Below are 24091 nucleotides of genomic sequence, written 5' to 3' on the forward strand. Positions count from 1 at the left end.
TCATCTCACTGCAGATCTCCAGTCTGCCTCTCATGCTGTTCTGGGGGCTCTCGGTCCCCCCCGGAGCAGCATTGGGGGCAACAAAATATCCAACTGAAATGCCTTCTGTTAGTAGAGATTTACCCATTATTTTAAAACTGTTCAACCTGAAATGTTTCCAAATTTTAAAAAAATCCAGTCTTACATTGAGATTTTGCATTATTCCTAAAATGGTCCTTTTTTCTTTTCTTGCTTGCAAATTCACAGTCTTCGGCACTGTATATATCTTCATCATCATTCAAAATGCTGAAAGAAAAAGCCATAAAGAATCAATTCTGAGGATGCATTTGATATGCTGACAGATTAACCCATCGTGTTCAATTTAATTTGATTCCATCATATAGAAATGCAATGCAGCCTTGTGAATCAGCCATAAAAGTGGTCTAATATATTGATCAGCCAACAGTGAATCCTAATACTACATTATTATTATTATTCAGAATTATGAAAAGGATTTCCTTCCCTTTTTTCTTTTCTTAGTTTTTATTATTTTTCAAAAGTTACTTTAGAAAAACAACAGAAAAAGAAGAAAGGAAGGAAAAAGGATGATATTCATTTTTAAAAAATAATTTTTATTTTTAAAAATAATTTTTATGAGGACTTCACTTTCCTGGCAGGAAACTTCCCCACAATGCTTAGTGAGCCCTATGCGGATTAAGTAAGTAAAGAATGAAACAATGTAACTCTTTCACGAATGAAGTGATGACACTTGCCACATTCCAACAGAAACAGATTATAAATGACAAGATTAATCCATCACAAATATTGCCACAGATTCCTTATTAACAGCAGGCAATATTGTGAGTCAACCACACATTTGCAAAACCTGAATTTGTTTGATGGCATGCCATGTGAAGATTATCAAGTATTCAGAATAATATTTGAATGTATTTAATATTCAACAAGGACAAGAGTCTAACTGTGCAGAAACATTAGCCTGGATTTTTTTTAAAAGCAAGATGTCTGAAAGAAGGTTGTGTAAAAAGTATCGCCCATGCTTCCCGGCCCGGGGGAACCCTCCCGCACCTGTTCTCCTCCCCGCCAATCCCCGCCCTCGTGCGGCCCGGGAAGCACACCTGCCACATCACCCCTCTCACAATTTGGCCCCCCTCAACTGCCCAACGGACCCATCACCTCCCCGCCCACTCCTTCCCCCCTGCCCCATCCTCTTCCTTTTTGCATTCCTACCTTCCTTCCTTTTTCTCTCTCTGCCCGTGCCCGCACTCTGCCGCCGCTCTCCCAAGTCGAAACACCCACCCATCTCTACACCAAACTCTTCCCCTGCTGCCCCCCTCACAACTTGCCCCCCTGCCCCGTCCCCTTTCATTACAACTTCCCTCCTTCTTTTCTCTTGCTCTTTTCTGCCTCTCTCTCTGCCTCTTTCTTTCTTTCCTTCTTGCCTTCCTTCCTTCTACCCATCTATGACCCACCCCTTCATCTCCTTTCTTACTCCCATCCAGTCATTTCTTTTCTGCCTTTCTTTCTCCCATTGCTTACTCCTTTCTCCCCTTCACTCTCTCTCTCTCTCTCTCTCTCTCTCTCTCTCTCTCTCTCTCCCTTTCTCTATGCCTGCCTTCCTTCCTTCCTTCCCTCCATCCCGGAGGGAGGGTCCCCACTGCCTGGTAGCGCCCGCTGTATTTTTTATACAGCGGGCTTAATTTCTAGTGATTCCAATAACTGAGAACGCTATACTTCCTGGGATCACCACTATAACATGTTAAACAACCCCAGCATTTATAAGGGATTTTGTATTTCAAGTCACCAATAAACAGGCTGCCAAAGCTTTTTACAGTTGATGGGTCTATTCAAAGGCGTTTGTTAACTGGATTGTGCATACTCTTTTGAAAGCAGTTATGAACTATTACATTTTGTGCATACACACACGAAGATTTTTGGAGACCTTTCTTTATTACTACATATCCCTCCGTCACACATTATTTTTTAAAAAGTTTGAAAAATCAGCTTGAAGCAAAAATTACCCCAAGATTTACAAGATGTGCTAAATTAAATTTTGTGTCTTGCACCAAAATACTCCTACAGGAAACAAAAGAAATACATACAAAACACCTACTTTTCAAAAATTCTGATAACTTTAGACAGACTAACTGCTTTGCAAAAAAGAAGGCAAACAGAGATAAGCCAAATTGCTAAAGCTCTATAGCATAAAGCATACAACAGTAAGAAAGTCAAATTACTTTATCTTCCCATCGCTGTTTTCTGACAGGAAAATTGTACGCAAGCCTTTTCCAGACTCACCAGCATTCACTTTTAATAAAACAGCTGAGTTTGTCAAATGAAAGTATTTATCACTGTCAGTTCAAACTTTAAAAGCACCCAAAATATAGCCCAGATGTTGTAAATCACTAGGACAACAAGAATAAGAATAAAAAGTGTATGAAGAGGGGGGAAAACCCACACACACTAGTATGGGCAAAACTGCAAATATTAGAAAAGGGCAAGAAACCAGGAATTTAACGGTAATGTATTTCAATGTGGGTGGGTGTTTCTTAAATCCACAGTGGTCTAAAATGCTCCCTGGAACCTTGAGGGCTTCAACAGTTCCATACATAAAACTGTACCTAATTGGGAAGTGACTGGCCATACAGAAACCTGAGTCAAAGACATAAGGAATAAGAGAACTTAATACCTATATTCTGCACAGCCCATACTGTCAGTGAAACCAGATACTGGAACAAGTCCCAAAGACACCACAGGAAGCCAAAGACCTGAACGCTGTAAAATTTATTCCAAATGGGGTACTTGCAGCCCAAGTCCTAAAATTTTTAAACTTGGACTGACCATGGAAGAATCCCTTTTTCCAAATTAAGAACTGAGCCATTTTCCATGGGAATAAAAGTAGAAGATGGCAACAGCTAGAAGAAAGATTGGATTCCATGTAATAGTTATGACTCACAGGGTTGCCAACTCAGGCTTGGAAATTTTCTGTAGTTTTGCAAGGTGAAAGCTGGGGAGGGGAGGCTGGCAATCCTAGGTGCTGGAAGCAATTGTAGTTTTTTTTCTTTGTTCCTGGTGTGGTTTTCAGAGCAACCTTTCAAGCACTCAAGCCATTCCTCAAAACTCAATGACCTCTCTAATAACTAGGCTTGTCAATCTCCAGGTAGGACCTGGAGATATCTCAAAATTATAACTCATCTCAAGACAACATGTATCAATTTCCCTGGAGCAAATGGCAGCTTTGGAGGGCAGACTTTATGACACTATACCTCACTGAAGTCCTTATCCAAATCCCACCCTCTTCAAGCTCCACCCTTCAAATCTCCAGACATTTCCCAAACTGGATTTGGCACCCCTACAATATTATGCACTATATTATGCACTATATTATGCACAAGCTGTGTATCTTCTACAGGGGCCCAGGCTTTCTCCTGCTAGAATTGTTGTTCTATTCCTAAGAGGAGGAGAGCTGCCATGACATGGACCTCATCCTAAAGCCCACGTAAAGCGCCTTACAACTCCTAAGCAGCACACTAGAACCATGACACTGGCAAATAATTGTAGCCATGGGATTGCCCCAGGGTTTTTAAAGCAAGTGCGCCGTTACTGTGACTGAAACACAAGAAATCAAAATGGAAGCAGACCATATGATTATTCAAAATGTGGTTCTAGGGCTTCAGCTAAAAGCAACACGCCAGTAAAAAGGAAATGGAGCTGATCAGGATGCATGGCCCCATACGTATAGAACAGACAATGTGCCAGATTAACTCTTAGGTCTATTTACAACATCACCATTTAAGGAAAAGGGTGTTGGGGTGAGGGCAAGTGCCTCTCTGCCCCAGCTCTCCTTTGGACCTACTCTCAGTCCTACATTGATAGCCACTATGCTATGACATGAGGAACATCACGTAGGTCTGTAGTTGGAGAGATCCTGAATCAAAGCTCTACTCTACTCTACCCCACGTCCTACTCTAAGCTACCAGGCAGAGTGATGGGAAGAACAAGTGAGTAGGGGGCAGTAATTGCCCCCCTGAGCTCTTGAGCATGGTTAATAATTAGCTGTTAATTGATCCACAAGTCTCATTAGCAAGTTAGTGTACTTGAAACCATTGTATTAAAGACACCTGAAATGACCTTGAAAAGGAACGTCTGAATTATGCTGGTCTCACCGTCAAAGCGTCTGGTTAATATACCAACTGGGGCCAGTATAACCCTCCCACCTCCTCCTTCTCCAGCAGCAGAAAAGCTAGGTAATAGTGAACTGGATTTCTGTATTTAAATTTTACTTGCATTCATTTAGTATTTTTATATTTTCTCTATTTTATCTTAGATATATGATTTTATTGTGAGTCTCAGGCGATAAGGTGGGAAATAAAATTATAAATAAATTAGGAATCTGTAAATAACAAGTTTGAAGATGGCACCAACCTGAGAGTATTTTTAATGTATATGTAACACTGTGGGTTTGGCCTTCTATTTGAGTATCTTACCCATGAGAGGGAACAGTGGGAGAGAGTTAGGGGAAAAGAGAGGCCTGAGGAGAAGATATATTTGTGTTTGGTTTCTTTTTTTGGGGGGGGGGTTGCCTCCCTGTTAGGAAGTGGAGAGAATGGAAGTGAGGCACCTGTACACCCTCTTCATGCCCCCATCAACAAACCCAGGTCTCATAAATTCTTCCCTCAACTGGAGTTGATGGAAGAAACTGGGGTTACATGAAGAAGTACAGAAAGATTAACAGAAGGAGGCAGATAAACACAGGGAATGGGACAATATTAAATAGTATAAAGTAGAAATGCATCAGGTGTCAAATATGTTTTATTACTAACTGGAGACTAATTACCTAGAAGTGACCAATAAAGAACATTATTTTTGCAGATGATTGCCACACAAACAATATGATCCAGCTGTGAAGAATGCAAACAGCTCTAAGAACGTATGTATTATATAAATACCAAGTGGTAAGGTAATATTGCTGCCCAAGTACAAGGTATTCATTTATAGTATAGCACCAATTTTATAGTATGCATCTTCTTCTCTAACTTTATTCTTCTTGTAAGTTCTCCAGTCCTATAAATTCATCTTATTACAAGAACTGAAAGGACTTAATCAGAACAAAGCAAAACGCACACCCCGAAGACCTAAAAAAGCAAACCAGAAAGAAGATTTAATTTAGCAGAGTGGAAACTGAGGAAGGGTTGCCTTAGTCTGAAAAAAAAATCCCCCCCCCCCCTGCCATCAACTTAAGAGACTAAACAGAAGAAGGGGTCAGAGGGAGATGATAGGCTTCTTAGTGTAGCTTCATGGCCAGTGGTGGAATTAACTGGTCTGTACAATCATTGACAGGAAATCCCGTGAATATGTTTCTATTGTGCTTCAATGGAAGTTGGGGGTAAGAAACGTAAAGCGGCTTCTTCCCTTCCTTCTTTTGGGTGCAGAATGTTTCCCTATGGAATGACATTTCTGTGCCTTTCTAAATTCTAATTCACCTTTCAAACAAACAAACAAACAAACTATCCAACATTCCTATTTAAAACGTCCACTTTGCTAGGGACACAAGATTGTAGAAAAGCAAGAGACATAAAAGATGTATATATAACAAAACAAAATATAACAACATTCTCCTGGAGTTCAATATAAACATAAAGCAAGCCATTATATCTCGGCATCTTATTACATTTCAAATGTCAGCGGTAGTGCTCCTCTATGGTTTAATAGGAGGCAAAGTTCGCAGCAACGGCAGCCTGCCAGGGAACTAAAGGTCACTGGGAGTGTACGTGCCTTGGATGTATAATGTTCCAAGACCAATCTCTTATTCAAGGATCTCAGACGAGAAATGTCTTCAAGACCCAGAGAGTCCAACAGTCTCTTCATGTGAAAAGACACCGGCTGTGGGATACTTTGGCCAAAGGGTTCAAAGAAAATCTTGGAAATATACTGTAGAAATATAAAAGAGCCACATCACTGCCACTAAGCCACCCCATCAGCTCAGCCAGTAATCCAGAGATATGGGTAGAGCTACCATTAAAACCGCCAAGCTGCACTTTCACCCACCCTGCAGGATAACAGCTGCACCGTACAGACATGGCCATAAATGGTAAGACAGACCTGGCCGAGGCTAGCATTGCCCAGTCCAGCCAATCATAATGCTTGATGTAACTAAGTCATAATACAACTTGAGCAAGAACAAAGGTGTCATCTAGGCAGCCAATGTCTACCTCCAATTACAGCAACAGGAAGGAAGTCTAATTATCGGTACGACCCATTCTCCTTACTATTCTCTCTTCCTTTGAAATGTTCTTGTTCCCTTCTTGAACCACCTCGCCCCACCAGTTTGATCTATCTGAGCCACCCATCTGCCTAGGCAGGACCTCGGCTCTTGTAGGATTCTACAGGCACCTAGCAGTATACTAAAGGCTCAGGTGACACCATTTTAGGATCCACCTATGAGGCCAAACAGAAGAGCTTCCCCATGACTGAGACATCCATTCTATTTCTGACAACAAACCAGAAGGAGAAGAAACATGTGGGACTTTATCCCTGTACTTTTCATGCCTGCAAGAAGCACTTATAAGTCCAGATTTATGAGATGGAAAGGATGCTCGACTTCATCTTTGTGAATATTCAATTGTCACCTTTGCCACTTCAGATTCTAAGGCCGAAATGATTTTGCATCTTCCATGCCCATTTGGTGAAGATCATGTAATAAACTGTGGCAACCTGCAATTTCAAGCTTTTAACAGCATTAACCTAGATTTTAACAACATGGGTATAAAAGCTCACCTTATATTTAAAACGGCGGAGTCCCCATAGCAACACTGTATAAGATAACTAGGCTGTTGATTAATCCTGAAAGCCATGCTATTGGTTATCTGAGAGAAGCTTTCAGCGGTGCTCACAAAAGAGGTGATTTTTCCCTCCAAAATATGCACTGCCTGCAACTTTGCACTAACATTTAATGTAAATTCTTCTGAAAGCTGTTTATGGAGCCATAATTAGGCATAGTATATTGTAGGATCTGGAAACAGCTCTGGTACCGCTCCAAGTCTGATGAATCTACAACATCTACCTCAGCACATCACACAGTTTCAAGAGACCCATTAAGCCTTGAGCGGAACCACTTGAAGGTATCTAAATGATCTCCTTCTCCTACCTGCATCTGCCCATTCAGATCATCCTTCGGGATTCGACTCTAAGTAACCCTTAAGGGGCATGCGTCCAAGATGGCGGCGGAGTGAGAGCAACTCCTTAACGCTCTTCTGATAAGCCTCCAAAAAGCCTTTAAAGGTAAAGGTATCCCCTGTGCAAGCACCGGGTCATGTCTGACCCTTGGGGTGACGCCCTCTAGCGTTTTCATGGCAGACTCAATACGGGGTGGTTTGCCAGTGCCTTCCCCAGTCATGACCGTTTACCCCCCAGCAAGCTGGGTCCTCATTTTACCGACCTCGGAAGGATGGAAGGCTGAGTCAACCTTGAGCCGGCTGCTGGGATCGAACTCCCAACCTCATGAGCAAAGCTTTCAGGCGGCTGCCTTACCACTCTGCGCCACAAGAGGCTCTTAAAAAAAGAGCCTTTACAAAGCCTCTAAAAAACATTTTTGCAGCTGTTTTCAAAGCAGCAATATATCTTTTTGACCTTGGCCGCTGCCACATTGTGAATTTGCTAATTGCAGTTATCTGCAGCTGCTGGTTATATCGCCGAACTGCTACAGTCTTATCGCTCTGCAGTTTGCGACACAGTCGACTTTCTCCTTTAAGGTTAGACAGAGGCCAACAAGCTCACAAAAGGGCCAGGAGTGGCTCACTACTTGCGGAATGCTCTTCCTCAAGAAGCTTCTTTTAACTTTTGTATGGCAAAAAAGAAGGTTTCGAATGACTCTGCCTAAGCAGCGATATTGTTCCTTTGCTCCTGGCAATTCGGGGGAGGGGGGGGGGTCCGTCTTTAAGTTTGCGCTGATTGCCTTTTAAAATAAATTCCCTGTTTTGGTAGAAGGGTACTAGATAAACGTACCAAGCAAACAAGCAAGTCGATGATATCACAGAGCAGAGAAACGGAGACAGTTTTCCGCATCCCCCACATCTTACAAATCCAGCCCATGAGAAGGCCCGCAAACACTTACACAGCGTGGCTGATGTTATTAAGGTTATTGTTCTGATCCTCAAGTTCTGAACTGCAAGGCTCACATCGCTTCCAACCGTCTTCTGTTTTAATCCAGCTCCACCCTGGAGACCGCCAGTCTTGGCCCAAAAAAGGCATGATTTTCTGGAAGGTGAGAGATGATCGATACAGTTGTGAAATAGCATGGCTTCAATTTCACTGTTAAGGAAGAAGGATGTTCTTCACAACAAGAGACTACGGGAAGGAGGATAATAGACCCCACCATGGAAGAGGAAAGTATTAGTGGCAATTAGCTTAGACGATGAAACAGTACTTCTCTAAAAAGTTCAAATGCAAGATGAAAGAAGAGACCAGCAAAACAACTCAAGAAAGCCATTTGCAATTATTTGAGGCATCAGCTCTAGAGATTAGCAAAAAATAAGGCTAAGGCTGACGGTGCAAGGAAACTAAAAGGCATGCCTTTATTACACAGTTAAAATTCATTATACGTTTCAGCAAAAGGCTTCTTCGGGGAAATCTGAAATATATAATATCCGAAAACATTATTAAGTTCTCATAAACAGCAATGGTTATTTAGTTGAAATTACAGAACTAAAGCACTGCGTTGAAAATCAAAATACAAATTAAACAGTATAATATCAGCCAGGTACCAAACCGCTAGAACTTATTTTGCCTTAATGATTGCTCGGCAAAATGAGGGGGAGAGACAGGAAAACTCGCCATTCATGAGAGAGATAAGATAAACCATTTAGACACCCAACAGATTTGGGCTCGGTTTTAAAAGAAACTTTCTTCTGTGCAGATGAATTTACAAACCAGATAGCCTTGCAATGTTTCTTCAACAAGAGTACAAGATCAGCAGCAACTGCCAAAGAAAGGACCTTAGTATATAGCAATTTAGCTGACGCAATATCTGCCTATTTTACATAAGCGGATGTAATTCCAGATACAAATTTAACCCTATAGGTGTCAGGGTCTGGAGTGTGACAATTCAATCAGCTTTTTTTTTCCAACAGCAGTGTGTCTCCTTTGGACAAGGCAATTTTTGCACCACCCAAAAAGGTAAAGTCAAAGGGACTGTGATTGCTTTCAATAACGTGTTCAGCCAACAGAGTACTCGTTCTTTTCAGTTTAATGTTTCTTATGTGTTCTGATATAGACTTTCTTTGGTGTCTTGTTTTTCCAACACAAAAGTTTGTTAAGGGGCACTGACTGATCTATATCGCTTGTGTGGAGTTACATGCTGGAAAATTCTTTATATTTTTATCTCAAAGGTTGATGAAATACTTCATGTTGCACATTTTCTTCCATGAAGTCATAAAGACAGAATAAACTTTGGTCGTCATACTAATAATTTTGTATCTGGTTGATATTAAGCAGAACATACAGTAATTAGATTCTAACGCAATGCTGTTATTTATTCGTATAATTTCAACTATATAACCACTGTTATTTATGAGAACACAGTTACGTATTTGCATATTACATATTACAAGTTCTCATGAAGAGGCCTATTTTATTTATTTATTTATTTCTTCAATTTGTATCCCGCCACTCCCCAATGGGCTCTTAAAACCCCATTAAAACACCTCCATTAAAAGACATTAAAACCCATAACCTGGCGGATGATCTCCCAATCTACTTCCCCATCCCAACTAGAGGCGTTGAGAGCATGGGAAAACGCTTTGGGAATATTAACTGAGTAATAACAGCTCAGGCTGACCTAGTCTCATCAGATCAAAGCTGGCCCTAGTTGGTACTTGGACGGGCGACCACTGAGGAAGTCCAAGGTTGCTCTGCAGAGGCAGACAATTGCAAACCAACTTTGTTAATCTCTTGTCTTGAATACCCTACACAGGATGCCATTTGACCATGACTTGGAATCACTTTCCATGCCCACCGATAAAATATAATTTTATTTTAGTTGCCCCATTAGCCTGGGCCTTATATTTATCTATGAGTGCATGACACAGCTATTTCTTTTCTCCTTGCATTGGTCCTAAAATAATGTGACATGGTAAACATGCTTGGATATTTTTTTTAAGGTCGAGTTACAGCCAAACCTGTGGGCTAGCCTCTCTCAACTTTTCCACTGTTGAGAAACCACTGCGACATTCTTCAGGGTTTGAGAAACCCTCAAAACAATGTGATCATGCAGAACATGGTTGGGAAGCATAGTTGTGTACATGCCCACCCGGGGGGGGGGGGTCCACATGACCATATAGGATCATATCACCCAATAAATGTTTTAACAATTTTTAAAAAATGTATAAAAATTAATTAACTCCCAGCCATTAGACTCCCAGGTGGGAAACCCTTCCAGGGCTGTCAAGAAACCACAGCCAGCTTGTTGTAGTGGTTAGGAGTACAGACATCTAATCTGGATAAATGGGCTCATTTCTGCGCTCCCCCACATGCAGCCAGCTGGGTGACCTTGAGTTCGCCACAGCACTGATAAAAGCTGTTCTGACCAAGCCTCACCTACCTCACAGGGTATCTGTTGTGGGGAGAGGAAAGGGAAATGCAAGCTGCTTTGAGACTCCTTCAGGTAGAGAAAAGCAGCATATAAGAACCAACTCTTCTTCAGTAATATCAGGGCTCCCTCAGCCTTACCTACCTGACAGGGCGTCTGTTGTGGGGAGAGGAAAGGGAAATGCAAGCTGGTTTGAGACTCCTTCAGGTAGAGAAAAGCAGCATATAAGAACCAACTCTTCTTCAGTAATATCAGGGCTCCCTCAGCCTTACCTACCTGACAGGGCGTCTGTTGTGGGGAGAGGAAAGGGAAATGCAAGCTGGTTTGAGACTCCTTCAGGTAGAGAAAAGCAGCATATAAGAACCAACTCTTCTTCAGTAATATCAGGGCTCCCTCAGCCTTACCTACCTGACAGGGCGTCTGTTGTGGGGAGAGGAAAGGGAAATGCAAGCTGGTTTGAGACTCCTTCAGGTAGAGAAAAGCAGCATATAAGAACCAACTCTTCTTCAGTAATATCAGGGCTCCCTCAGCCTTACCTACCTGACAGGGCGTCTGTTGTGGGGAGAGGAAAGGGAAGGCAAATGTAAGCCACTTTGAGACTCCTTCAGGTAGATAAAAACAGCATAAAAGAACCAACACTTCTCCTTCTTGAGGAAGCCTGCTGTCAAGAGACGTTCAGAGGTGGTTTGCCATTGGCTACCTCTGTGTAACAATTCCGGTATTCTTTGGTGGTCTCTCAGCCAAACTGTGACCAGGGCTAACCCTGCTTAGCTTCCAATGAGATGGGGCTATTGGCCTATTCAGGACAGAGAAACTTGCTCGGTACATACTCAACATCATTTTTTCTGGACTAGTGACTTTTTAGCATAACACCATTTTAAGTTATTTAGAAAATACATATGCTGCCTCTCCAGAATCCTCCACATCACAAAAAACAGTATTTTTCATCAGCTGCTTGTGAGTGAAAAAGGAATTTACATTCAAGTGTAGGCTTGACAATGAATCCTAAGGATCCTATAGGTTGACACCTATAGGCAATCCACCACATCTAACACAATGGCATCTTCCTTCTACCTCATTGCCTTTAAATACTGTAAACCCTTTCTCCATTTCCTAATCTTGGCTCGCAGTCAAGATCTTTGCTAAATTTCTAAATTTTGCTAAACACAGCAATCAAGATTCAGGGATGGCAACTGGAAGAACTTGTACTTAACAACACAACAATAACAGTATCATTAATATTTATTGAGGTCATGTCACATATATGGGTTGACTAATTACACCATATGACTGGACACATTTTCCTCTTATTTTTCAAACAAACTAGAACATAAAGCCAGAAAACAGCTAGTTTTATGCACAAACTTAAAAAATACAGCTCGTGGCCTCAGATTATATGTGGCTTCTAATAATATTTTTTTTATTATGCTACTGAAGGTTTTCACATTATTGTTTGAAACCAGATGTTATTTGTTGTTGGCATAATTTTGAGTAAAGCAATATAGGAAAGAGGGTTCACACAGTGAATTTCCTTCCGTTAACAAGCCTTCAGGGAAGTATTATGGTCATTTCAAATAGTGCAGTTCCCTCCCTTTTTGCGACACAAACTTACTGTTTGTTTAATGTTGTAAATTGAGTGCTATAGTGCTAAAGCAATATAGCACTTCAGTGCTATAGGAACACCACTGAGTCCAGAAATCTCAATAGAACCACTATAGCTCTAAGTGCTCAACACAGAATGCTCCTCAACCCCAAAGGTCCCCAGGAAATCACATGGCAAAAAAGAGCAGGAGGAGCCAGCTACTAAAATGGGTCTATCTGAAAACTGAACCAGTTTTTAAAACAGAGTAAAAAGGCTGTTTAAAAATGGCCCATTGTTTTGGGGTAATACCAAGAGGCTCTTAAATCTGACATCGCTTAGCACCTCAGCAAGTCAAGCAATCACAATGAGGAAAACCTTACAAAAGCTATGAATGAAAAAGAACTCTTCCCATAGAGAAGAAATCTGAATCATTTTAAGTTTATTTCATTGAATTGGAAGAACAGTGACCATAAATGTGATTAAATAACCATGATAGTGATCATTTCCCTAGACATTCTTTGATTAGTACAAATGTTGTACAGTATTTGCAAATAGTGCATGCAACATTCTTTGATGTAAATTGCAAACTTCCATACTTGGAAGAAATGGAGATAGTGACAGATTTTATTTTCCTGGGCTCCAAGATCATTGCAGATGGGGACTGCAGCAAAGAAATTAAAAGACGCTTACTCCTGGGGAGGAAAGCTATCACAAATCTAGACAGCATCCTAAAAAGCAGACACATCACTCTGCCAACAAAAGTGCGTTTAGTCAAGGCTATGGTATTCCCAGTTGCAATGTATGGCTGCAAAAGTTGGACCATAAGGAAGGCCGAGCATCAAAGAATTGAGGCTTTTGAACTCTGGTGCTGGAGAAGACTCTTGCGAGGCCCTTGGACTGCAAGGCGAACAAATTGGTCAGTCCTAGAGGAGATCGGCCCTGACTGCTCTTTAGAAGACCAGATCCTGAAGATGAAACTCAAATACTTTGGCCATCTCATGAGAAGGAAGGACTCCCTGGAGAAGAGCCTAATGCTGGGAGCGATCGAGGGCAAAAGAAGAAGTGGATGACAGAGAATGAGGTGGCTGGATGGAGTCCCTGAAGCAGTCGGTGCAAACTTAAAGGGACTCGGGGGAATGGTAGAGGACAGGAAGGCCTGGAGGATCATTGTCCATGGGGTCACGATGGGTCGGACACGACTTCACACATAACAACAACAATACGTGGAAATAATCAGTTTTTGGTTTTGTCAGAACACACAAGGTCTATTTCTCTTTCTCACTAGGCAAAGTTACAAAGGCCATTCTTTCTGTCTACCCACCTTTCAGAGCAAAATGAACCCTCACAATGTTAATGGGTGACTCCATGGTGCCAAGAAAACTGCTGCTGCTGCTGTTCTCTTTGTTTTACTAATCTATCCTGGACATCTACTTGCATTTTGCAAAGGGATGACTTCTGTACCTGATAGGCTGTTATGATGAGGAGAGCCCCAATGGGGAAGAGGTGGTCAAGAAATCCAATAATATTATAATAGTAATACTGTTCTAAGAGCCTCTTGTGGCACAGAGTGGTAAGCAGCAGAAATGCAGTCTGAAAGCTCTGCCCATGAGGCTGGGAGTTCAACCCCAGCAGCCGGCTCAAAGGTTGACTCAGCCTTCCATCCTTTCGAGGTCGGTAAAATGAGTACCCAGCTTGCTGGGGGGTAAACGGTAATGACTGGGGAAGGCACTGGCCAACCACCCCGTATTGAGTCTGCCATGAAAACGCTGGAGGGCGTCACCTCAAGGGTCAGACATGACTCGGTGCTTGCACAAGGGATACCTTTACCTTTAATACTGTTCTAATCTTTGGTGGCGTTTTGGTCATTTGAAATGAACTGAAAAGCACTTCTTTAGATGTATTTTTAAACTTTGTAATCAATTATCATCCAACTTAGGATACATTCTTCCACTTCAAGGGAAAGATATATTCTTAAATCTGTGCTTTGGTCAGCACTCCACTCGACCTCCAAAAGGGGCAGGAGCATCCCTTCGCTGCATTATTAAGAGGGACCACTTCTTCTGTCCCTAAATGCTTGCAGCTGGCTTTTATGTGAAGCCACTAGTTCTTAGTCTGTTCCAAAAGCTGTGAGATAATTTTTTTTAGTCCGAGATGAAAAGGAACACCTTTAAGTGATGTCTATAAAACCCAGGCTGAACTCTCAACTGTAAGTATTCTGCCTAGGAGAAACAAGCCTTTTGTACAGGCTGAAGAACTTTTGACTCTGAGCCCAAGGCCTGAAGCACTGATTAACTTGGTCCACTTGATTCAGAACCAACTCAGGAGTCGGAGCTGTATTAAATATATATATTAATTTTCCAGGGTACATTTTTGTCAGCCACTGTGAGCCCCTAAATGTGGAGAAAAACAGAATACTGTGGCATTCCATGCCCTTGAGGGTATATGGCACCATACAGAGTTCTGTAAGTACAAGATCCATGCCCTTACCTTCAAGGGCATTCCAACCTACAGTGGAAGAGATCACAGGGGTAGGGAAGGGCCTCCTATTGGTGGATCCCCATGACCATGGTGCTCAGATCTTCTCAAGCGCAAATCCATCCCGCCAAGCATCGGCAACAGGGATTGAGCAGGGGGTTGGACTAGATGGCCTGTGTGGCCCCTTCCAACTCTATGATTCTAACCTACAAACTTAGCCACCCATTACCCAGTTCGAAACCAGGGGCAGAGAGATTGTGGCACACAATACTTTGCCCAATGATGCCCTTATTGACACATTGGTGTAGTTGTTCTACTATTATGGTATGCGTGCATGTTTTTTCCCCCCTAGCACCCAGAGCAGGGGGTAGTCAAACTGCGGCCCTCCAGATGTCCATGGACCACAATTCCCAGAAGCCCCTGCCAGCGAATGCTGGCAGGGGCTTCTGGGAATTGTGGTCCATGGACATCTGGAGGGCCGCAGTTTGACTACCCCTGACCCAGAGAGTGAGTCGCACTAGGAAGACAACAGGATGGGGAAAGGGGGGCTGCTCTGTAACCCAGGGTCTCTCCAGACACCGACAACCATACTTGGTCAGAACCCCAAACCTTGCCTTAGAGACACCCCAGACTGATTCTGCTTGGGGAAACACTGAAGAAAAGTGAAGAGGGGCAAACAAGAGAGCCCCCACCCAGACCCTCCCGCAAACTGAGCATCCCCCGCCTACCCCAGAGCTGCTGCTGCTCCTTCCTCCTGCGAGGACTTCTTTCAGCCCCTACCCCTTGACCCCCCTCCTCCTTCTCTACCCCCGCCCCACACCCCCTTTTGAAGCAAAGTCTCACCAACGCTTATTCCAGCGGCGGCGGCGGCGTTTCCAGGTTTGTTATTGACAAAGCAACCAGGAGCACCTCTTCGCCCTCCCCTTCGCTTTTCCCTGATTGGGCAGCCCGGGTCTCTCTTGTTGCCACCCCATGTCTAGGCTCGCGATTGGCTGCGCTGGGCATTGTGACGCCACAGGGCTCCCGCCTCACGTGACGAGAAGAAAGCGGAGCACGTGTCATTGTTTTGTAAGACGGGAGAAGGGGCGGGGTTTGGGCGGAGGGGGCGGGGTTTGCGCCCTCCTTGGATCCGCGGGCGGGGGGCGCTTCGGGAGGAAGCCGGGATGGGGATGCGGGAAGCTTTCCCCGGGAGCCTTATGCGTCTCTGCCGCCGGAGTTTGATTGGAAGGGCCGCTGAGGTCAATCGGCTGTGCAAACATGACTATCTATTGTGATTTTTTTTTTGGGGGGGGGGTGCGGGGGTTACTTTTTTTTTGTAATTAATGTTGCCCTTGTCGTTGGCACCGGGTTTCGTGGAAGGCGGAATGAGAAGGAGATGCTTGGGACAAGTCCATCAGAGAGGAACCGCGCACAGGATCGCTGCATGGTTTTAGTCGTTGCGCTCGCCTGACTTCCCTGGAGCACCACGACTGAGCCGGCGTCTCTTGGGGATGGAAGAATAGCGAAAGAAAGCAAAAAAAAAAAAGACCTTCAAAGGAAGTTCTCTGTCCTGGACGTGCAGCTCCTTTCCAAAAGATCCGGGAAGGGAACCCGCCGCCCACCCGAATGAGGGTGTTTGTGGGGGAAGTCCGCCAGGGGGTGGCTTCCCCACGGGATGTAGTCATAAGAGCAGGGGTAGTCAAACTGCGGCCCTCCAGATGTCCATGGACTACAATTCCCAGGAGCCCCCTGCCAGCGAATGCTGGCAGGGGGCTCCTGGGAATGGTAGTCCACGGACATCTGGAGGGCCGCAGTTTGACTACCCCTGCATAAGAGTGACAAGAATGCCCTTTGGAAACCATGGGAGATGCTGGAAGGCCCGTTGGAAATAACGGGAGGCCCCAGTGCCAGTTGACTGGCATGCACGCCATTGAAATACAAGACAGTAGGAAAACAGTTGCAAAGAAAATGTGGACTGGATTTTCCATTGCGGTCAGATAGACTGCTCTGGGACTGGAATGATGGCCTCCAGAGGGCAATGGAAGGAGGGGTCTGAGCCTGGAATGACAGCCCCTGAGTGTAATGCTGGTCCCTGAGGGGTAGGAAAGCATTTCTGGGCATTAAGGTCCATGACGTGATGGCCTCCCCACATAGATCAGAAACAGATGGGAAGGAAATCCCTGGTCTCTCTGGCCATGTCAAAAGAGGATTGGCCACAGGAGGCCTTCCGAGTGGGAATGGAGACTGGATGTAATCCTGTGTCCCTCTGCTCGGGTTTGCTCCCTGGAACCAGCCTCCCTGATTTGTGGAGGAGGAGGAGACCCCTTCTTGTAGGGTTGGTAACCTCCTAGTGAGGGTTGGGGATCTCCCAGAATCACAAGGGATCTCCAGCAGACATAAGTCAATTATTTATTATTATTTATTTATTATATTTCTTACCCACCACTCTTGACATGCCAGCTCGTGGCTGGTTACAACATAAAATTTCCACAACAATAAAAACCCATTAAAACAAAGTAGGGTAAAGGCAAGCACCGGGTCATGTCTGACCCTTGGGGTGACGCCCTCCAGCGTTTTCATGGCAGACTCAATACGGGGTGGTTTGCCAGTGCCTTCCCCAGTCATTACCGTTTACCCCCTAGCAAGTTGGGTACTCATTTTACCAACCTCGGAAGGATGGAAGGCTGAGTCAACCTTGAGCCGGCTGCTGGGATTGAACTCCCAGCTTCATGGGCAGAGCTTCAGACAGCATGTCTGCTGCCTTACCACTCTGCGCCACAAGAGGCTCATTAAAACAAAACAGAATAGCACAAAACCCAGCATGGCTGAAAAACAGTTCTTTCCCATAACGGGATACATGCCACTAGGCAGCAAAGGGCTATGCCAGTGATTTGACAGGGGCAGCATTTCCCATATGAAGGTGCAGTAATAGAGAAAGCTGACCTTGCTCTCATGCAGCAAATATTCTTTAATGTTCCTCAAAGATTTACAGTCCAGTTCTGTTTGTGCAGTGAATTCTACAAAGTTCAATCAGCTTGGCTGCCAACTAAGGGGGCATGTAAGACTGCAGCTTAACTGTTGTGCAAAAACAACGGGTCTAGAGTCACCTAGTGAGTTTCAGGCAGAGCTGATCTTCCTACGTCTGATCCAGCATCAACCACCGTGCCTCTCTGGCTGTCAGGCTTTTGTGTGCTGTCTCAAATAATGTCAAATAAATGTACTTTCCCAGTTATTTTAAAGTTGCAGCATGTTATTAAATAGCATCAAGTGATTAAAATAGTGTGATCTTTAACACCATGATCTTTTCTGGTGGCACAGTGATACAGGAAGACAAATATTCTAGTTAAAACATACAGCTTCAATTTTAAAAAAGTTCTCAACGGGTGCTCCTCAGAATAAGTGACAGTGACATTTATTTTACCCGATCCTTTGACAAACAAGCCATGGGCATGCCAGTCAATGATTTTTTCAATAGCTATTTAGACATTGATGACTCATTAAATTCTATATTAGAGCTAAGAAGCAACATGAAATGATCAAAGTGTCTTTTGCACAAGATGTAATTAAGACTAAGCTTGTCGATAGTATGAAGTAGTGTACTACAACAGATGTTTCATGTATTATTTCTATAATCAAGAATCAGAGTGAATAACTGACACCCTCATGATCAGACTTTTAAAGAAACTATAACGGGCAGCATACGGTGGCAATGAGTTCCAGAAGCTTTGATCTCAGCCGTGAGTACATGTTGAAGGAAGCAACAACAAGACTGAAAACTGAGAAAACCCCAACTTGTATACAATTTGTACACAAAGGATCCCCCCAATAAGCTCAGCTGTTCCTGATCGATTTAAATGGATTGGATCCCACAGCAGGAAGCCTCATCTGCTTTTGCACCTGTTTGGATCCTGCTTCAGACGTCAAGCTCAGTCCTCAGCAGATCCCCATACACAACACTTATCTGTTCAGTGACTATGCAAGTTTGCAGTATTATGCCTGCTTTCATGCACATTTAGGCTGGTGAGTCCCTCAGCCATCTGTCTGCCCATGCCTCCAGTTTTTAAAAGGGATCATTCAAAAAATCAGGTTGCAGCTTTTGAACTGAGACTTCCTACTTCACTCCTTAGTGCTTGTGTGTGCCTTTGGTGTCTAGCCATGAATCTAACCTTGCAGTCCCTTCTCAAATCAATGCCACTGATTGGACAGGCATTCCAGCCACTGTTAGTCCTTTGAGGGATGCACAGACTGTGGAGATGCAAAGAGATGCAAAGAGACAGTTATTTTAATGGCCCCGAGAGCCATGATATTGAAATGCTGCTTTCCTGGTAAACATAATGCTTTAGTTCTTGAACTGAGTAAAAGGAGCTATAGGCTGCAATGACCAAATGACCATGGCATTGAAATAGTTAATATAGTGGAATTTTGCTCAGTCATAGAAGCCTAATCTAAAGGGTATTTTCCCTATGACCAATGACATCATGTGTGGGAGTTATGAGTATGAGACATGGAAGGCCATGTGCAGTGTGTGAGAAGTTAGAGGAAGAGAAAAATTGAGTCCAATAGCACCTTTAAGACCAACAAAAATTGACTCAAGGGATGAGTTTTCATGTGCATTATAATAATATAGCATAATTTAGATACTATGATACAGTTTACTAATTTGCCACTGATTTACTATATATATATACACACACACATATATATATATATACATACATACACACACACACACACACACACACACACACATATATATAAAAGCCTCTTGTGGCGCAGAGTGGTAAGGCAGCAGAAATGCTGTCTGAAGCTCTGTCCATGAGGCTGGGAGTTCGATCCCAGCAGCCGGCTCAAGGTTGACTCAGCCTTCCATCCTTCCGTGGTCAGTACCCAGCTTGCTGGGGGGTAAATGGTAATGACTGGGGAAGGCACTGGCAAACCACCCTGTATTGAGTCTGCAATGAACACGCTAAAGGGTGTCATCCCAAAGGTCAGACATGACCCCATGCTTGCACAGGGGATACATGTGTGTGTGTGTGTGTGTGTGTGTGTGTGTGTGTGTGTACTCTTATGTTTATATGCCGTTTTTAACAGCTTCCCTTAGATGCATTGTTTACAAGACAGGATATGCTGCTTTAAAATTAATTAAAATATGAATTCCCCATATATGTCATTGTGCCCCAGGTAGCATTTCTTTTGAAAGGGATATTTTTCTTCAAATAACAATAGTCGACGTTAAAATGAAGTTAAATGCCTTCTCTCTGCCACCTGTTTAAATCTCACATTTTATAGAAGGTATTCACTAATCCTAAGCAGTAATTATCACTGTTAACCTCTCCCATCAAATTAATTCTTGAGCTTTGAAAGGATGTTCCAATTTCGCAGTGATCAATAGATTCATCACATCTTTTTGATTTGTGCATTGGAATGCTGTCATGCATTTAAACTGAAGAATGACAGAGTAGCTAATGCCAAACTGGAAAAAAGGCCTGTCGTTTTTAATTAATTTCAGCTAAACCAATCGTTTTCTTCTTATTCTGAGGAGAATTTTATATTCTTCTGAAGCATACTGGAAATCTTTTAGTGTCCTTACATATATCATCTGTACATCTAATTCCCAAGTCTGTCTCCTATCTGTGGATATCTAAATGCACAGATTGAGGCCACACTAAAAATAGGCTTTTCTGCACATGTGGGTGACATCCTTTGCAGGAAAAAAAATACATTGGGAGCTTTAAATACCCCACAAAATGAAAACTGTTGTTTGCGCATGTGCAGGCAACACATTTACTGTAGACCAGATGGAAACGAACCTGATAGGTGCTTTGCTGATTACAAAACCACATTTATAATATAAATAACAATTAACAGTAACATTGGGAGAGTCATGAGCTGGCATCTGGGGGGACCAGCAGGTGTTCTGAGTCAGTCGGCCTCAAGCGAATGCCTGGTGGAAGAGCTCCCTCTTACAGGCCCTGCGGAATTGTGGAAGTTCAGGCAGGGCTCTGATCTCCTCAGAGAGCTCGTTCCACCAGGTGGGGGCCAGGACCGAGAAGGCTCTGGACCTTGTTGAGGTCCGACGCACTACTCTGGAGCCAGGGATCTGCAGCCAGTTGGAGGTGGCGGAGTGTAAGACTCTTTTGGGGATATAGGCAGGGAGGCGGTCTCAGACCAGAACCAATGCATTGAAATTAATTCAGAAGAATTTTCAGCTAAACATCTGAAATGAGTTCCTGATACTTAAAGCAGTTCCTCAGTGGAATGGGCTTCCTCGGGAGGTGGTGGGTTCTCCATCTTTGGAAGTTTTTAAACAAAGGTTGGATAGTCATCTGACAGAAATGCTGATTGTATGAACTTAAAAGATTTTTGCCATTTAACCCCCCCCCCCCGCAAAGCCCTGGCAAACATGGAAGTCTTGCAGTGCCTCCTGAAAATCTCCAGGAAGGGGGGGGGGGGGTCCCTCTCACCTCTTCATGGAGCCCCTTCCACAAAGCTGGAGCCATGATGGAAAAGGCCTGGGCTCTGGTCAATGCCAAAGCAATAAGACTGCCACAGGTGGACATAGTTGTGGCACCGGGACATATGGAAGGAGGTTGTCCTCAAAATATGAGGGGCCCTGATTGTGAAGGTCATAACCAGCACCTTGAATTGAACTTGGAAAAAGTCTGGCAACCAATGTAGCAGTTTTAAAATGGGCAACATGCTCCCAGTGGCTAGCCCTTAGCAGAAGTTGGGCCAACCTTCTTCTTCTTATGCCAGCACAACCTTTCCCTGTTCAGGCCTTGTACACACAAGGCAGTGCTGAAGATTCCATTTTGATCGCTTTGATTTGAACCCACCGGGTTCTGATTCCTTTTTGCATATGGAGTTTTATAAAGGGATAAGAGAAACCCATCACAAGAAACTCATCTTTCTCTGAAGGCAAAGGCCTGTTGTCCAAAGTTCAAAAAAAAATCAATATGGGAATATGTTTTCAGGTTTCTGAATGAAGCACTGGAAACCCTACAGAGATTATACACAATTGAACAAGATGACATTTTCATGTAACGGGATAAACTGCTGAGATTTTCTTTAGTTTACTTAATGATACATAATTTCAACAGAGTAATAGTTCCACAAGGTGATTTGCATTAATGCCGCATTCAAAGGGCTGCTGCTATAGCAGGAAAAAGATCAAGAATCATAGTGTACCGGTTACGTTGTGTGTGTAAGTGTATGAGGGGGTTATTTTTGGCAGAAATGGTAAGCAGAGGTGGCAGCAATTTTGTGGTTATAAATCTTTGAAACAGGAGGAGAGATGAAAAGCATTACAAAAGTGGGACATGCAGTCACTCATCCATCCCTCGGCGTGGCATTTGGCATGGCACTTCTGATCCTTTGATGGAATCATTTGACAAAATCCTCAGCACAAGTACTTTGGAAGGAGCAATGTGGGCATACGTCTAATGCCCCACTTACAGATTGTATCAATGCAAAGTCCGTCTTCTTGTTTGCTGTCTCAGTCAGCTGAGTTTTTCATTAGCGTTGGATCGTACCAACTAAGGGCCACTGTTTTGGAGTGGGAAAAGGCGGTCTTAAAGAAACTAAGTCTCCTGTGAGGAAATCACACGTTAAGTATGAAAAAGAAGAAGAAGAAGAGTTGGTTCTTATATGCCGCTTTTCCCTACCCGAAGGAGGCTCAAAGCGGCTTACAGTCGCCTTCCCATTCCTCTCCCCACAACAGACACCCTGTGAGATGGGTGAGGCTGAGAGAGCCCTGATCTCACTGCCCGGTCAGAACAGTTTTATCAGTGCCGTGGCGAGCCCAAGGTCACCCAGCTGGCTGCATGTGGGGGAGCGCAGAATCAAACCTGGAATGCCAGATTAGAAGTCCGCACTCCTAACCACTACACCAAACTGGCTCTCGTGAAACACCCAGTCAGGAATGGAGCTAAGACTCTTAGCTGCCAGGAGCATCTGTGAGGAACACAGTTATGAGTGTTCCAAAAGATAAAACACAATGAAGCCACCTCATTCAGTTTCCCATAGAACACAGACATGCACTGCCATGTATTAAACTCATTTACTGCCATCCCAGAAGTCTTTTCCTACCAGAGTTTGGTTTTAGCCTTTCAGGTTCCATTAGATGAAATAAGAGTCATAATGAATATGAAATCTGGCTCTTGGATATATTCAATGTCTTACAAATAAACTTTTTATTAGCTCTTATTGTGTTTCTTTTATATACCTTATAATAACTTGTATAGACACATTTGATCTGAAAGAAAGGTTGGGTGCAGAAGTGGGGAAAGCAAGTTATTCTCCATGCTTCCAATGTGGCTTTTCTATGTCCTGGAATTGTACCATGTTTATTTCATTATCTGTATTGCTAATAAGTGTTAATATTTTTCTTTTTAAAAATAAATGTTGCAGAAAACAGCTGGTGAAAACTACAGATTGATTTGACCATTTCTGGTGCAATTTTCTCTCTGAACATTGACTTGATGAGATCAGATCGCTGGGAGCACAATCTGAACTCAACTGTATCCAAACAATTACTTGAGAAGGGCTGGTATGTACTACAAGCTGGCAAGATTAACTGGAGTAATGAACGTCCTTAGTGAAGGTTCACATTTTCACCTTACATAAGAAAGTCCCCCCGCCAAGAGTTACATATCTTTCCATAGATTCCTTCCTTCCTTCCTTCCTTCCTTCCTTCCTTCCTTCCTTCCTTCCTTCCTTCCTTCCTTCCTTCCTTCCTTCCTTCCTTCCTTCCTTCCTCTCCCAAATTGGATTCAGTTAGCAGTCAACATAATTTAGCAGTCAACATCCATAATTTAAATATACAAGCTCTGAATATAGCTGACATCATGGGTCAGCATGGCTGAGCACCTGCCAAGGCCCAAGGCCCAGCACAGGCAGTGCTACCAGTCAGAGGCAATTTCTGCAGCAATGGGATACTATCCAACCTGTCCTGCAGTGTTGTAGTGGCCATTTGCTTCTGGGAAAGGCATCTGGGGAAGGGAATGGAGCATGCTGCTATTGTAAGTGAAGGGAAGGGTAAGCATGCAGGCATATTTGAGAACTGAGTGTCATCAGAAGAGACTCCAAGGCAAAAATCCCCCTACAACGAAATCCAATAATACATATGTGAACAATATTTAAATAGTTGCTCTTCTGAATAGTGTCCTTACATTTTTAAAGTAATCAACATTGGTAGGCACCCAGGTTACTCAGAATATACCAACATGAGAAGCCACCTGAGTATAAATAAGTTAATAAGCAGGAAGGTGTGCACAGTCACTTAGATTGCCTTCACTCAAGCTGTTGCAGCTTCCCCCCCAAAGAATTCAGGGTGTAAGTTGCACTGAGCTTGTATTCCGATCCCAGGTTGATTCAGTTCCTGCCATCTCCACTGAATGCGATTTCCATTTTGATTTTGTCTGATTTAAATTTTCCTTCTGAAACAAGCATGATTGATTCTGAGTGACCCTACC

The 24091-nt window shown here is 43.3% G+C and overlaps 1 protein-coding gene across 4 annotated transcripts in view; it reads right to left on the reverse strand.

The window, feature by feature from the left end:
• The window catches only part of FBXO25 (F-box protein 25), a 34341-nt gene extending 18683 nt beyond the window's left edge, over positions 1-15658 (reverse strand). For 2 of the 4 annotated variants that reach the window (XM_077309587.1, XM_077309557.1), the window contains exons 1-3: positions 15483-15658; positions 8111-8253; positions 185-285 (exon numbers count right to left, since the gene is read on the reverse strand). In XM_077309587.1, the coding sequence (XP_077165702.1) occupies positions 185-285; positions 8111-8247 (238 nt within the window). In that variant the 5' untranslated portion in view covers positions 8248-8253; positions 15483-15658. Of the gene's footprint in view, positions 1-184; positions 286-8110; positions 8254-8925; positions 9049-15367; positions 15386-15482 lie in introns of those variants that run through there. The other 2 variants (XM_077309577.1, XM_077309568.1) reach the window with 2 other exon arrangements.
• Positions 15659-24091: the final 8433 nt, after the last annotated feature.

This window comes from Paroedura picta, chromosome 1 (genome assembly GCF_049243985.1).
Source record: "Paroedura picta isolate Pp20150507F chromosome 1, Ppicta_v3.0, whole genome shotgun sequence".
NCBI classification, from domain to species: Eukaryota; Metazoa; Chordata; class Lepidosauria; order Squamata; family Gekkonidae; genus Paroedura; species Paroedura picta.